The following is a 15,594-nucleotide window of genomic DNA, read 5'->3' on the forward strand; positions in this document are numbered from 1 at the left end:
CAAACATGTGTTACGTATTTATTCCTAGGTTGGAATAAAATATTTTGATAAGCCTGCTGGTCCGAAGGAAAATTTTGAAAGCTTACGCTTATGTCACCGTATGTCGCTGTGGTATGTCATTGCAAAGTTTGCTGCATGGGTAAAATGTGATAAAGTTTGATGCATGGGTAAAATGTGACAAAGTTTGATGTATGGGTAAAATGTGATAAAGTTTGATGGATGGGCAGATTGTGAACTGTTGGATGATCTTGGCATGATTTATGGCCGTGGTTACATGCTTATGTCTGTTTGAGATTTTAATGACTGTTAGTGGCATGATTCATGGCCTTGGTTGCATGCTTATGTCTGTTTGAGATTTTAATGACTGTTAGTGGCATGATTCATGACCTTAATTGCATGCTTATGTCTGTTTGTGATTTTAGTGATTGTTAGTGTTGCCATTGGGCTATGCACATTGCATGTAGACGACAGTTAATGGAAATTGATTATCGTGAGCCTTCAAGCCCACACCCTATGCTTATGTACGGTGTCCTTTTTGGGACCACCACTTATGTTTATGCCTGTAACCTTTAGGGTCACTACTTATGAAAGCGTGCCTTCGGGTTCGCCCCTTATGCCTATGCCTATGCCTACGCTTATGATGCCCTTGTGCACTTTCGTCCAATGGAAATACTAACAGATCACTGAGTGGGTCCAGTAGTGGGCCGCTTACTGAGTATACTTTTATACTCACCCTTTTCTTTTCATATTTTTCAGGTAAGGATAATGATAGACCGACGCATGACAAGAAAGATCCGTGATCTGACCATTTGGACGACTTACTGCTTCCACACTTAGTGTCGTGTTTTTGAGTCTGGTTTAGGAGTTAGGTGTTTTAAGCTCTTATGAAATATTCATTAATTTTATTATTTTATTATTTAATTGTTATTCATTTTGAAGTTGGGTTAGGGGTACCCGAACGATATTTTTTTATTTATTATTTATTTATGTTTTCTCACCTTTGCTTATTTGAGCATTATTTAAATTAAATAAAATTTTGTCTCTTTTATTTATTTGTTTTTTAAAAAAAATGTATTGATAAGCCTATGCCTGCATAAAGTAGCATCCTAGAAACATAAAAGAAAGTAGGGTCGTTACAGTTGGTATCAGAGCCTAAGTTTTAGGTTCTATAGATTGACTTACATCGTGAGTCCAACTTGTTCCTTATGGCCACAAATGGATCTTTCGTCATCGCCAGGTATGTTGTTTAAAGTTCTTTAGGGAAATATGTATGAAATTTTACCTGTTGTGCAGTCGTTTGATGATTTACCCTACCAGCATTTATTAAAGTGTTGCGTGTGGTTACTAGGTATGACACCACGAACTAGAGGGAGAGGCAGTCGAGGTAATAAAGTAGTTGGGAAACGGGACCCTGACATGCAAGAACCTGAGGTGCAGAGCCAAGAGGTGGGGGACCCACCACCTCGTGACCCTTCTGGGTCAACTTGGCAGAAGGATAGACCAAGAAGCGGGCCTTGAGCTTCGACTGTGTCCCCGCCAGGTCTGTCATCCTTAGAAATTCTAGTAGAATATATAGCTATGGCTGCAACTATTGTGAATGTCGTCACGCAGGTCGTAATAGGACAGTTAAGGGGTATGGTGGCCAAGCAGATAGCTCAACATGCTCAGTCACAGCAGGCGCTATCCTCGTCAGTCCCATTACCACCAGTTCAGAATTAAGATAGGGCCGCGAATCAAACTGTGGTAGACCCTTCTTTGGAGGCTAGATACCTACGGGATTTCAAGAAGTATGATCCCTCGACGTTTAACGGGTCCCTGAAAGACCCCATAAACGCATAATTGTGGTTGTCCACTGTAGAGGGGATTTTTCAGTACATGAGGTGTCCAGAGGAGCAGAAGCTACAGTGTGCCGCTTTCGTTCTCATCAATAATGCCAAGCGCTGGTGGCACTCAGCTGAGAGAATGATAGAAGCCAGTGGAGGACAAGCCACGTGGAACCAATTCAAGGAGCGGTTTTACGAGAAGTACTTCTCTGCTCACGTGAGGTACAACAAGCAGGCTGAGTTCATGAATCTGAAGCAGGGAACCATGACGATAGAAGAGTATGAGGAGGAGTTTGACAAATTGTCTTGCTTTGCCCCTGATCTAGTGTCTAATGAAGAAAAGAGGTCTGAAAGATTTATGCAAGGACTTCGGGACGGGGTGCGAGGCATTGTGCAAGCTTTGGAGCCTCCCACCTACGTCGCAACTTTCTGAGCGGCAGCACGCGTGGGTTGTCGTTTAGGGATAGAGTTCCTAAAGTCCTTGACGGAGGAACCGGCCCACGACCAGAAGAGTAAAGTTGAGCAGAAAGCTCCAGGACCTCTGTAGAAGGTTCAGAGTACAAGCAGGTCAGTAGGGCACACCCTGTTGGGGTTGATGCCCTAAAGTCTCGTGTCCTGTAGTTTGTAAACAGTATGTATGAACACTTATGATGTTAATATATGATATTTACTTCACATCTTGTATTTTACTTGGTTATTTATTTTATTTACTTTACCACAAACCAATAAACATAAAATCCTTGGCTATTTGTATGTGACTCAAGCATGTATGTGGTGACATACAAGTGGATCATGTCTTGAGTGATAACAAAAAATGGTCTGTAGTATATGCATAAAGGCGAGAAACCTTATCCTGGTAACGCTACGGACGTGGCCCGCTTTGTGGAATGGTCACAATGTTATGACTTGTCACAGATGATTTGATCCTGATCATTCGTGTTGGGGACATGCGAGCGAGAGCGTCCTATACAAAGAGTTTATATAAGACCTGACTAAGAAGTGTTACGTCTCGTTATATAACACCGTTCATGATGGAGACTTCACTTCACTAGGATGACCATAGGTAATATGACCTCAATCTTGAGTGAGTTGGGAACTCCTGCCATTGAGGGCGATCCTTTGATTTGTATGGGTGTGAGTGGCCAGGTTGCCGATTCAAACCTACCATTCTGAGGATTCGTCTAATTTGAGAGCTGGGAACTCAGCTACACAAGATAGAATTCACTCCTTCCCCGAAGTAGATAGATGGCTCTCTTAAGGGCTGATTCTGGGGCTTAAACGATGTAGCACCACACACCTTCTCTTGGCCCGAAAGGTGTAGTGCTTGATTTTATGAAGTGAATTATGGATGATATGCGACGGTGAAATTGCGTTGTGCACTCAAGTTTCCTCAGCGGAATCTAAGTGTAAATTCCACTGAGTTTCCTGGTAAGTCCAGGATCGAACTTAGGGACTTGTGAAAATAGATTGCGATGGTAATTTTTATGAAAACTTTACGGTAACCGGTAACTCAATTAATTGTTGATTTGTTGTTGATTGCGTTAATGAAATATAAACAAATGTGGCGGATTTGAGAAAAGTCAGTTGTGTGATAGATACACTGAGTATGCGAATGAACGAGTTGAGAAGATCTTTAGCTAGCGTTACTGAGGAACGCGTCAGATTATACAATCATACTACAACCATGCACAACAAGTCATTTTCCAATGCAAATGCGATGCTCCTAAGTCTAGGACGCATGTGTTGAATGCAAAAGTGTCCATAGAGCTTATCCCTAAGTCTCTACTCTTTTCCTATGCGATGATGAAAAATGCATAAAGGCAAGGTGACCGAATACAATCATATCCTATCTCTAGGATGCATGCGATGCATTGATAATAAATAATGCTTATTCCTAAGCTTCTATCTCTTGATTATGCGTTCTAATCTGACTCTCCCGATCCTAGATTCTAACCTGACCTTCCCAAGCCTAGATCTTATCCTTAGACTACCCTTCCGAGTATCTCTAATGGACGAATGAAGCATACATAATACAAGATAATGGCATAGAATGAAAATTCACTAGTTGTGCTAGCTAAATGCTTCTCAACCTGTTCAACAGATTTAGCTACTCATGCGTAAATAACAGAGAATGAACAGATGTAGAGAAGGAAATTCTATTTTTATAAATGAGTTTGAGTACAAAATAACAATGGAAGATAAAGGTAGAGAGCCTGGTAGCAATTCCTTGCTGACCGAAGCTTTTACACTGTCAATCTCTATTCGGTTCCAAAGATATTCCTGCTTCCGCAGGCGTCGACCCTCCCTTTGTTCTGGCAGCTTTCGACGCTCTCCCAAGCTTACCGAAACGATCTGTCAGCACCACCTTCCTCTCTCATGTCCGCCATAAAACGAAAGGAAAACTATGAACAGAGACGTGCAAACTAAAGTATGAAATTTCGAACTGTTGAACCTTTTTTCTGAAGGTCGCCCTTAGTATTTATAGAACATCCAGGGTGAACGGCAGCTTCTCTCTCATGATTGCACAGTTGGGACAACTTTAATTCTCCTAACTGATGCACCGAATATTTGTTACCGAAAAGCTTAATGTACATGTTATCGTTAATCGACGGTCAACTTAATTCGGATTTGACTGCTATCAGCTTTCTATCCCATCGCGATTAATTAGCCTTTTACCCAGATGCGCCCACCATGTTGTGGTGACCAAGTTGCGGCAATCCTTCTCGGGCGAATATTTGCGAACACGATCATCGCAAAGCCTTGCGGTAATACTGCGCTCGACCAATGATTTCCTATGATCACAATTTCTGCCTTGCGTCATCGCATATTATGTACAAAATACACAAATCAACTGTTCTAATGCGATGAACACATGCGACTGCAATATTATGAAATTGATGCTTAATGGACGCAATTTAACATGTTTTATCAATGCAAGCCAACATTGTTTAAGAACTTAGCACTATGATATCATACATTTCTGCCCGTTATCAAGGTGTTCACACATAGTTGGACTACGTTGTATTGTTCATTAGAGGAATTAATGGTATTTAAGGAGTGAGATGTAACTACAGGGGCAAAACAGTAAATTGGCCCAATTGTACTTACGAGCATCTGTGAAGGGTCATCGTACCCATGATTGGTTATATCCAATGGACACAGAAATATATCTGTGGTAAGAAGAGTTTAGCTATTGGTCTTTAGTGGAATCACTGACAGTTAACAGATGGTAGATCTCGTGGCTAAAGAGTTTAGTCAGCTATTCACATGCCGTTGGAGCTTCGAGCCACAAGTCCATTAGGTCACCTGGGTAGCTTGGATAAAGTCGAGAACCAGTGTTTGGGTTAATTTGAAATGTTCAAATTGACAAGAGGAAGTTCAATTATGTATTATATAATTGGACTGGTTAATTATATGATATAATTGGCTAAATGTATGAGATACATTATTTTGGAGGAAATTAGATATAAATATGATTTATATCAAGTAGAGGAGAAAATACTATAGTAGATATGTGATATCAAACTATAGGATATAAATATAATATGATTATATTTATTAATTAAATTAATTGATTAATTATTTGATAATTAACGAATTTATCCATGTTCGGACGTGGGAAGTGGGCTGCGTAGGTTATGGTAGCCGGCGGATTAAAAATGAATTTTTTTTTCATTTTTCACAATCGTGCATTCACATTATCGTCCGCGCCCAGAAGAATTCGTGAAAACGATCGCGAGAGCCTATATGATAGAAGCTCATCTGTCTAAACGATTGTCTGCCTCGCGTTTTCTCTAAACGAACGTATACGTTTTCCCTAAACGATCGTTCAGCCTTTCATACACGATCGTGTAGCTCTACTATACGATAAGCATTTCCGCTATACGATAGCAGAGTTTCATCTCCCACTTTCTTTTCGTCTACACAACGCGTTCTCTTCCATCCTCTACCAAACTCACCAAAGCCCACTCTTTGGGTTTTTGATGCCGAGGATACTCGAATTTCTCTTGTGGTGGTGTTGTCTTCACTGCAGTGTTCGTGTACGTTCTGATCGTGTTGTTGCAGTCGACCTACTCGCCGGGTGTTGGTAAATTCGTTGGAGGTTTGCCGCTGCTTAGGGTTCAGATGTTCGAATAGTGTCTTCATCTGGTATGAACCCTTTCCTTATTAATTATTGTGTTCTAAGCATGCTGATAATTAGGTTTATACGCATAACTGTTTGTTTGGAATGTATATCTTTTGTGTTTCGGTCACTGTAAAATCGGAGCGATCTAAACCCACTCATGGAACTCTCGGTATGAGATCCTTCAATTGGTATTAGAGCCAGGTTTCTGATACTCCGATTTCATCTGTTGCAACGAAATAACGTATACATTCATGGTGGGTGCATTTCTACGTTGTTTTAAATGTTAATTCTACCGTGTATGTGCCGGATTAAAGGATGTTTTCGGGATAAATTGCCTCGGTTTGTTTAGTTCCTTTTACATTTGCAGTTGTTTGTAAATGCCCTTGCGTTTTTGGGCATAAATAATCGTAATCGAGTCTGTATCCATTGTGTTTGAAGTCTTGAGTCGTTCGTCGAAGTTCTAGGCAAAGGTTGTGGCTCTTCAAGGAAGGAGACGATCTAGGGTTGTTCGCATCGTGCAGAAGAAATTCTACACGATCGATGTCCATCGCATCGTGAAGATGAAAGAGTATGTGATCGTTTTTTAACACATCGGTTAAATGATGGGGTATGCAATCAAGAGTTGGTCGTATCGGGTTGACGATCGGACACGCGATCATTGAGTATCGTTTAATACGCGTGCGCTTTAGACGATCGTTTAGGTCAACAAGCTTCATCGCTTAGTAACTGACTAAATGATCGTTTAGCATCGCAAGGTAAATCGTTTACCGAGTTGCACGCATCGGTTAGACGATGAGACGCTCGCGTATCGTCTAAAGCGTGCTAGACGATCGTTTAGGTCAGCAAGCTTCATCGCTTAGTAACTGACTAAACGATCGCTTAGTAACTCAAGGTAAATTGTTTACCTGTTGTCACGCTACACGATCGCATGGAAGATTAGGCTTCGCAGCCTCGTCGTCGTCTACGCGATCGTTTGCTTATGTTCCTATTGTCTAGTGCACGTTGAACGATCGCCTATCTACTGAAGTTTGCTACAGGATGAAGACCTCCTAGCGGTTCAAGACCCGGTTCGCTTGTGAACCGGTTTGCTCGATGATAAAATGTAATAGATAGGGTTTTTCATTCCGGTTTTTGGTTTAAAGGCTCATCCTAGTCCATTAATCCTTTGTTTAATACATGCGATGTATGTTTTATATGTCATATGGTATGCACATATAGTAAATCCCACCTTAGGTTATACATTGATCATGCATCATCTCTTTATTGTAATTGTTATAATTTAGAGAAGCATGATTTTAATTATGTAAGAGCATGCTCATGCATCATATAATATAAGAGTTATATTTATGCATGCATAAAAAGCATTGACATGCATCATCTTTATATTATAATTATTATAGTACAAGGGTGAATGATAGCATGTTTGCTTGGTTATTACGCGTTATATAAAAGTTATATAGTAATGACCGGACATTGCATGAAGCATGACACATAGGTTACTTTATAAATATTATAAACGCCTCGTTATACACAATGTTTTTTAGTTGTTTCTTTTTAAGAGTTAAAGAGAAATTAGAAATAAAAGAAATAAGAAAGACATGCATGCTCACTTAGATTTAATTCATGGTTTTAAAATGTTTAAAACTTGGATCACATAGACCTAAGATCATGGTTCTAATATGATTAGCAACCCTAAGGCTTTAATCTTTTAATAAGTTTAATTGGATTAAATTGGCTAATAAAAGGTTAAAGTGTAGCAAATTTATCTATAAGGGACCTTTTGTCTAAGGCAGGTTCTGTCTAGGATGAGGCATTTAAGTTGATAGAAACGTAACACCCCTACCTGGGAGCTTACCTAGAAAGGTGAATTAGATAGATTTGATGCATGCATGCAAGTTAAGGACAGTCCATTAAAGTGTTTAAATGTGACTACTTGAGCTTGTTCATATTTCATAAACAAACATTGTCTGATTGGCACGGGGACTTGTTTCAGATGTAAGCAGACATGGCATACGACGGACCAATGCCCTAGTAGTAGTTCTGGAAGTGCAGGGGGTCAGCCCCCAAGTTTGCATCAGGGTAGTTCAAGCCGACAGCAACAACAGGGTCGGGTCTATGCCACCAGTCGTCGGGAAGCTGAGCATTCAGGAACAGTAGTAACATGTACGCTCCCAATCTTGGGGCACTACGCCTTTGCATTGTTTGACTCTGGCTCGTTGCACTCTTTCATTTCATCATTGTTCGTAAAGCATGTTATGTTAGTTTTAGAACCCTTGGGTTACGTTTTATCAGTGTCTACACTGTCAGGAGAAATTATGGTAGCAAGTGAGAAGATAAAAGCATGTCAGTTGGAAATAGCGAATCACACCATTGATATAACTCTGATAGTATTATACATGCGTGACTTTGATGTAATTCTGGGCATGGATTGGTTGGCTGCCAACCATGCTTGTATAAACTGTTCTTGTAAGTAGGTGAAATTTAACCCCCTAGGGAAGCCAGTTTTAAGTTCAAGAGGGCCAGAACGGTAGTTTTACCCAAAGTGATTTCAGTGGTAAAGGCCAAGAGGTTGATTAACCAAGGTGTCTGGAGTATCTTGGCTAGCGTAGTTGACACAAGAGAAATCAAGATTGCTCTAATCTCTGAACCAATTATGAGATATTATCCCGATGTATTTCTGGAAGAACTTCGAGGATTGCCTCCACTAAGGGAGATTGATTTTGCGAACGAATTGGAGTCAGACACTATTCCTATATCCAAAGCTTCGTATAGAATGGCTCTGGCAGAATTGAAAGAACTGAAGGTCCAATTATAGGAACTGCTTGATAAAGGATCCATACGACCCAGTGTTTCTCCATGGGGTGCACCAATGTTGTTTGTGAAGAAAAAGGATGGGTTGTTACGTTTATGCATAGACTACAGGGAGTTAAATAAGGTGACCATCAAGAATAAGTACCCACTTTCTAGGATCGATGACCTATTTCACAAGCTATAGGGTGCTACTGTATTTTCCAAGATTGACCTATGGTTAGGTTACCATCAACTGAGGATCAGAGACAGTGATATCCCGAAGACTGCGTTCCGATCTAGATACGGGCATTACGAGTTCATTGTAATGTTTTTTGGTCTGACCAATGCTCTAGCAGTATTCATGGATTTGATGAACCGGGTGTTCAGGGACTTCCTGGACACCTTTGTAATTATTTTCATTGAATGACATCTTGGTCTACACCAAGACAGAGGCAGAACATGAGGAACATCTTCGGAAGGTCCTAGAAACATTGAGGGAAAACAAACTGTATGCAAATTTTTCTAAGTGCGAGTTCTAGCTTCGAAAAGTGTCCTTTCTTAGGCACGTGGTGTCAAAGGACGAGATTTCAATGGATCCAGCTAAGATTGAGGACGTTGCCAATTGGCCCCGCCTTACGACGGTCAGCGAGGTGCGCAGTTTCCTGGGGTTGGCTGGGTACTATCGTAGGTTTGTAGAAAATTTCTCTAGCATGGCGACGTCGTTGACTCAGTTAACCAGGAAGGGAGTTTCGTTTGTTTGGAGCAAAGATTGTGAAGACAGTTTTCAGGACCTCAAGCAGAGGTTGGTTTCAGCACCGGTTCTTACCGTACCAGACGACTCTGGGAATTTCGTGATCTATAGTGATGCTTCTAAGAAGGGTTTGGGTTGTGTGCCTATGCAATAGGGTAGAGTGGTCGCCTATTCTTCCTGCCAGTTGAAAAACCATGAGCAAAACTACCCGACTCACGACTTAGAATTGGCAGCGGTGGTGTTTGCCCTGAAGATCTGGTGGCACTATTTGTATGGGGAAAAGATCCAGGTTTTCACCAACCATAAGAGTCTGAAATACTTCTTCACCCAAAAAGAGTTAAACATGAGGCAATGCAGGTGGCTCGAGTTAGTAAAGGATTACGACTGCGAGATCCTCTACCACCCAGGTAAGGTGAATGTGGTAGCCGAGGCCCTCAGTTGGAAAATCGCTCATTCGGCCGCCTTGATCACTAAGCAGGTTCAATTGTGTAAGGATCTGGAGCGAGAAGAGATTGCGGTGGCAGTGGGGGAAGTCACTTCGCATCTAGCTCAGTTGAGAGTGCAACTAACCTTGAGGCAGAGGATTATTGTTGCACAGTAGGGTGATCCGAGTCTAGTTCAGAAATGTCATCAGGTAGGGTCGGGCCAGGCCAGTGATTTTTTTGTGTCGGTGGACAAGGTTCTTCTGTATCAGGGACGGTTGTGCATTCCAGCAGATGATGGCCTGAAGGGGGAACTGTTAGCAGAAGCTCACAACTTTCCATTCTCGATGCACCCATGAAGTACCAAAATGTACCAAGATGTGAAGTAGTATTACTGGTGGCCCAATATGAAAAGGGAGATAGCTGACTATGTCAGCAGATGTTTAGTCTGTCAGCAGGTGAAGGCCCCGAGGCAGAAGATAGCAGGCTTGCTACAGCCATTGGATGTGTCATAATGGAAATGGGAGAGCGTGGCTATGGATTTCATCACGGGTTTGCCCAGGACAGCGAAGGGTTTCTCAATGATTTGGGTTGTGATAGACAGACTCACTAAGGTGGCAACATTTTATTCCAGGAAAGCCCACGTACGCGGTGAGTAAGTGGGCTCAACTATATATGAAGGAGATAGTTGTTGGGTTGTATGTCCTAAAACTCGTAGTTTTTGTATATAAGTGAATTTTAGTACATATGAAGTTATTTAAGTGAATTAATTGTTTATTCTAAATCCAATTAAATTACGAACCCTTGGCTATTATTATGAGTACTTGAACTTTATGTGGAGACATAAACAGGATCAAAGTTCGAGTAAGTAGCCTAAATAGTCTATAATACATGGATCAGGTTGGGTACCTCTTCCTGGAGACACTATTGAATACGACCCGCTTCATGATTGTTACAAATATTGTAAGGTGTCATAAATGAAGTGATCCTGATTTGTTCATGTAGAGACATGTGAGTGGGGGTATTCTACATAATAAGATTGTGTAGGACTGACCCTGAAATAATCACTGTTACGTATTAACACCGTTTACGATTAACACTGATTAATTTCACTTAACGATGACCTAGATAACTTGATCTGAATCTTGAGCTATCTATGAACTCCTGTTTATTCAGAATTATTCCTTGATCTACATAGGTGAGAGTAAGCTCAATAGCATTGCTCAATATTCCTCCCATTTCAGGGATAAGACCGGGTAGATAGCTGGGGACATAGAATTTGCAAGATGGAATTCACTCCTACCCAACTTAGGGATAGTAGAAAGGTTGTTCTCTTAAGTGTTGTTCTCGAGTCTTGAACAAGGGGCCCCATCCTCTCACTGGCCCGAGAGGGAATGGATTTAGTGATTAGATCCTAAATCAATTGTTCATTAGAGGGACAGTGGTACTTAAGGAGAAAAGATGTAATTCAGAGGTAAATCGGTAATTGACCTAGCTGAAGTTATGAACGATCTGTGAAGGATTGACTTATCGATGATGGTTATATCAAATGGACACAAATATATCTACAGTGACGAGAATGTAGCTACGGGCTTTAGTGGAGTGTCCCGTTAGTTAACGAATGTTGGTTAACTAGGTTAAAGAGTTTGGCCAGTTAATCTCGGATCGTTGGACCTCATGATCTGTAGGTCTATTAGGTCTTTCTACTAGCTCATAAATGGACTAAAATCTTAGATAGTGTGGTGAATGAGTTTGAACCGTTCAAATCTTGGCTTAAGGAATGAAAGTAAGATATATATACGATATATCGATGTTTAATTACGAATTTAACGGACAAATAGAGTTAATTATAATATTTAAATATGATTTAAATATTAATTATATGAATAGGGATTCATATCGTTTTTAGAAAAATCGGGACAAGTGGAAAAAAATAATATTATTTTATATTAAAATAATATTATATCTAATTAAATTAATTAAATATTAAATTATTTGTATTTATTTAATTAATTATTTTTTTAAATTAAAAATCAATTTTAATTCATTTTTTGGAAATTCATTGAAAAATTGATTTTAAAATTGATTTTTGAAGATTGGATTTTCCCACTAATTAAGCTAGGAGCTTGGTTGTCTTCTTCATAATTAACCAACAAATTAACCATTTTATGTTGTCAAATTTTGATGCTATTGGATTGCATGTTATTCTTTAATAAATAGAGATGATTTTGGCATAAAAATGGTTAAGAATTTTGTGAAAAAAAAGGTTAATTTTGCAAAATTCAATCCATTGTTCATCTTCTTCCCAACCTTCATCCCTTCTCAAATTCACCACAAATTTGGATCCCACCATCCAATCTAAGCCTAGAGAATAGTAGAGAAGACTCTTGTGGTGGTCTATAACCAAGTGGTGTTGAAATTCATCAAGAATTGAAGGGGAATTTGGAGCTTCAAGGGTAAGTGTTCTTGAAACTTTATTTTTCCTTTTTTTAATTGCAAGTTTAATCCTCTAAATTAAGCATCTTAGATTGAAAATTGATCAAATCAACTTCTGCTACATGCTCATTTATCCTGCAATAGTAAGATTGCATGGTGTGCCAGTTTCAATTGTGTCTGACAGGGACCCTCGTTTCACCTCCAGTTTTTGGAAGAGCCTCCGGGCAGCCTTGGGGTCACGGTTAAACTTTAGTACAGCCTTCCACCCACAAACTGATGGGCAAACAGAACATTTGAATCAGACATTGGAGGACATGTTGTGCGCTTGTGCGTTGGAATTCTCAGGGGGTAGGACTCCCACTTGCATTTGGCAGAATTTGTTTATAATAATAGCTATCAGGCTACTATTGGCATGATGCCATTTGAAGCTCTTTACGGTAGAGGTTGCAGGTCTCTGGTTTGCTGGGGTGAGATTGGGGAGAGGAAACTGGTGGGAACTGAGTTAGTGGAGTTGACAAATGAAGCCATGCAGAAGATTAGGGCTCGAATGCTAGCAGTGCAAAGTAGGCATAAAAGTTATGCTGATGTTAAGCGTAAAGATCTTGAGTTCGAGGCAGGTGACAAAGTGTTCCTGAAAGTGGCGCCAATGAAGGGTGTCCTAAGATTCGGAAAGAAAGGTAAGCTAAGTCCGCATTTTGTAGGGCCATTCAAGATCTTGGAGCAAGTCGGCCATGTGGCTTACTATTTGGTTTTGCCACCATCTCTATCTACGGTCCATAATGGACCCGTCTCATGTGGTGGACTTTGAGCCCTTGCAGCTGAATGAAAACTTGAGTTAAGAGGAGAAGCCTGCGCAAATTGTGGTCAGGGAGGTGAAAGTTTTGCACAGTAAGGAGATGCCACTAGTGAAGGTTCTGTGGTAGAATCATCAGTTTGAGGAAGTAACTTAGGAGCAAGAGGACGAGATGAGAACACTGCATCCAGAGCTCTTCAAGGACTAGAACTTTCGAGGACGAAATTTTCTTAAGGAGGGAAGGTTGTAATGCCCCAAAATCTAGGTAAGATTTAAATTAAATCGTGCATTTGGGTGTTTCTTTTATTTAAAGGCCGATGAGCCACTGCAGGTCCAGTTGCTTGCACCCGTGCTCGTCTTTGCCGTCAACAAAGTGTACACTCGCCAGCCGCCACTCTTCCCTGCCTGTCGACACGAAGCCTCCGTCGATCGCGAACCAGCTATGCCCAAATCGGTCCGTCGACCCAAAATGGCGATCGATGAACCGAAGTCACGAACCAAAGCCGCGTCCTTCTCTTTGAGACACGTCATCCTTTCCGTCCGCCAGCCGTTGGTCTAAACCCAAGAGTCGTCCATCAGTCTTGGTGCGACCGATTCTTGTTACCGTCGGATCGCAGTGGTTCCGTCCGATCTTTCTGTTGGGGTAAGTCTAGGTTCTTTTTGGCAGCCCATCGTCATTTGGAATTCTTGGACCAACGTTAATCTTTACCCATGGAATTTATGGTTAGTTTCAAGAATGTGTGGTGGCGAAGGAAGTTTCCAAGTGGAGTGAGGGTTCGTTTTGGGACAGTTCGATATCTGAGGTAAGTGGTTTACTGTTGGTTTGCCCTCAATCACAAGCATGTGTTACATATTGATTCCTAGGTTGGAATAAAATATTTTGATAAGCCTGCTGGTTAGAGGGAAAATTTTGAAAGCTTACACTTGTGTCACCGTATGTCGCTGTGGTATGTCATTGCAAAGTTTGTTGCATGAGTAAAATGTGATAAAGTTTGATGCATGGGTAAAATGTGACAAAGTTTGATGTATGGGTAAAATGTGATAAGTTTGATGGATGGGCAGATTGTGAACTGTTGGATGATCTTGCCATGATTTATGGTCGTGGTTGCATGCTTGTGTCTGTTTGAGATTTTAATGACTGTTAGTGGCATGATTCATGGCCTTGGTTGCATGCTTATGTCTGTTTGAGATTTTAATGACTGTTAGTGGCATGATTCATGGCCTTGATTGCATGCTTATGTCTGTTTGAGATTTTAGTGTCTGTTAGTGTTTCCATTGGGCTATGCACATCACATGTCATGAGTCTTCAGGCCCACACCCTATGTATGTACAGTGTCCTTTTTGGGACCACCACTTATGTTTATGCCTGTGACCTTTGGGGTCACTACTTATGAAAGCGTGCCTTCGGGTTCGCCCCTTATGCCTATGTCTATGTCTATGTCTATGCCTATGATGCCCTTGTGCATTTTGGTCCAATGGAAAGATTAATAGATCACTGAGTGGGCCGCTTATTGAATATACTTTTATACTTTCTTTTCATATTTTTCAGGTAAGGTTAACGATAGACCGACGCATGACAAGAGAAATCCGTGACTTGGCCATTTGGACGATTTATTGCTTCCGCACTTGGTGTCATGTTTTGGAGTCTGGCTTAGGAGTTAGGCGTTCTAAGCTCTTATGAAATATTCATTAATTTTATTATTTGATTATTTAATTGTTATTCATTTTAAAGTTGGGTTAGGGGTACCCAAACAGTATTTTTTTTTATTTATTATTTATTTATGTTTTCTCACCTTTGCTTATTCTAGCATTATTTAAATTAAATAAAATTTCATCTATTTTATTTATTTATTTTAAAAAATGTATTGCTAAGTCTATCCATGCATAAAGTAGCATCTAGAAACATAAAAGAAAGTAGGGTCGACATGAAGCTGCAAAAAGGAAAAAAATACATTAAAAAAAAATTGGAGGAAAGGCATGGAGCTATAAAAAGAAGAAAGAAATTCTTTTAACAAAATAGAAAAAGAGAGAGAGATACTATAGAAAATTGAGAGTGTAATTTAATACAACAAATTTAGATTCAAATTTTAATTCGTTTGGATCTTAAATCAAATCTTGAAAAAATAAAATAAAACCCATTTTTTTTATTGTGATAAAGCTAATATTTTAAAATACATTAATATGAAGAAAATTCAAAATTTTAATGTGATAATACTTTAAAATCAAGGGGAGGCAATTTAGATTTAAATTTTAATTCAATTGGGTCTTTAAATCCAATTTTCTTTGTTTTTTTTTTCTTTTCTTTTAACATGATGAAGTTTTTTTTTTTCTTTTTTATTTTTAAAAATCTACATGTGAAGGATAGGTTTTTAGATAATATGAGATTTTTTTTCTCTTAATGCGAATTAAAGATAAAATGTATCAAGACTAAAACCAAAACTTTTTTTTTTACT

The 15,594-nt window shown here is 39.8% G+C and overlaps 1 protein-coding gene across 1 annotated transcript; it reads left to right on the top strand.

Moving 5' to 3' along the window:
• The first annotated feature begins 1,875 nt into the window (after positions 1-1,875).
• LOC120083950 (uncharacterized) lies at positions 1,876-8,764 on the top strand. The gene is made up of 4 exons (XM_039039856.1): positions 1,876-2,168; positions 7,943-8,112; positions 8,242-8,380; positions 8,443-8,764. Exons 1-4 carry the CDS (start codon positions 1,876-1,878, stop codon positions 8,762-8,764), a joined length of 924 nt encoding a protein of 307 aa, XP_038895784.1.
• Positions 8,765-15,594: the final 6,830 nt, after the last annotated feature.

Source organism: Benincasa hispida, chromosome 8, assembly GCF_027475165.1.
Source record: "Benincasa hispida cultivar pf3 chromosome 8, pf3_genome.v1.1, whole genome shotgun sequence".
Taxonomy (NCBI): domain Eukaryota; kingdom Viridiplantae; phylum Streptophyta; class Magnoliopsida; order Cucurbitales; family Cucurbitaceae; genus Benincasa; species Benincasa hispida.

Excerpts from the sequence above, each read along its gene's own strand:
- LOC120083950 (XM_039039856.1), top strand. The coding sequence starts at position 1,876 with ATGAGGTGTCCAGAGGAGCAGAAGCTACAGTGTGCCGCTTTCGTTCTC. Across the intron at positions 2,169-7,942 it reads GTGTCTAATGAAGAAAAGAG|ATGTAAGCAGACATGGCATA; the intron begins GTCTGAAAGATT and ends GACTTGTTTCAG. Across the intron at positions 8,113-8,241 it reads TTCAGGAACAGTAGTAACAT|TGTCTACACTGTCAGGAGAA; the intron begins GTACGCTCCCAA and ends ACGTTTTATCAG.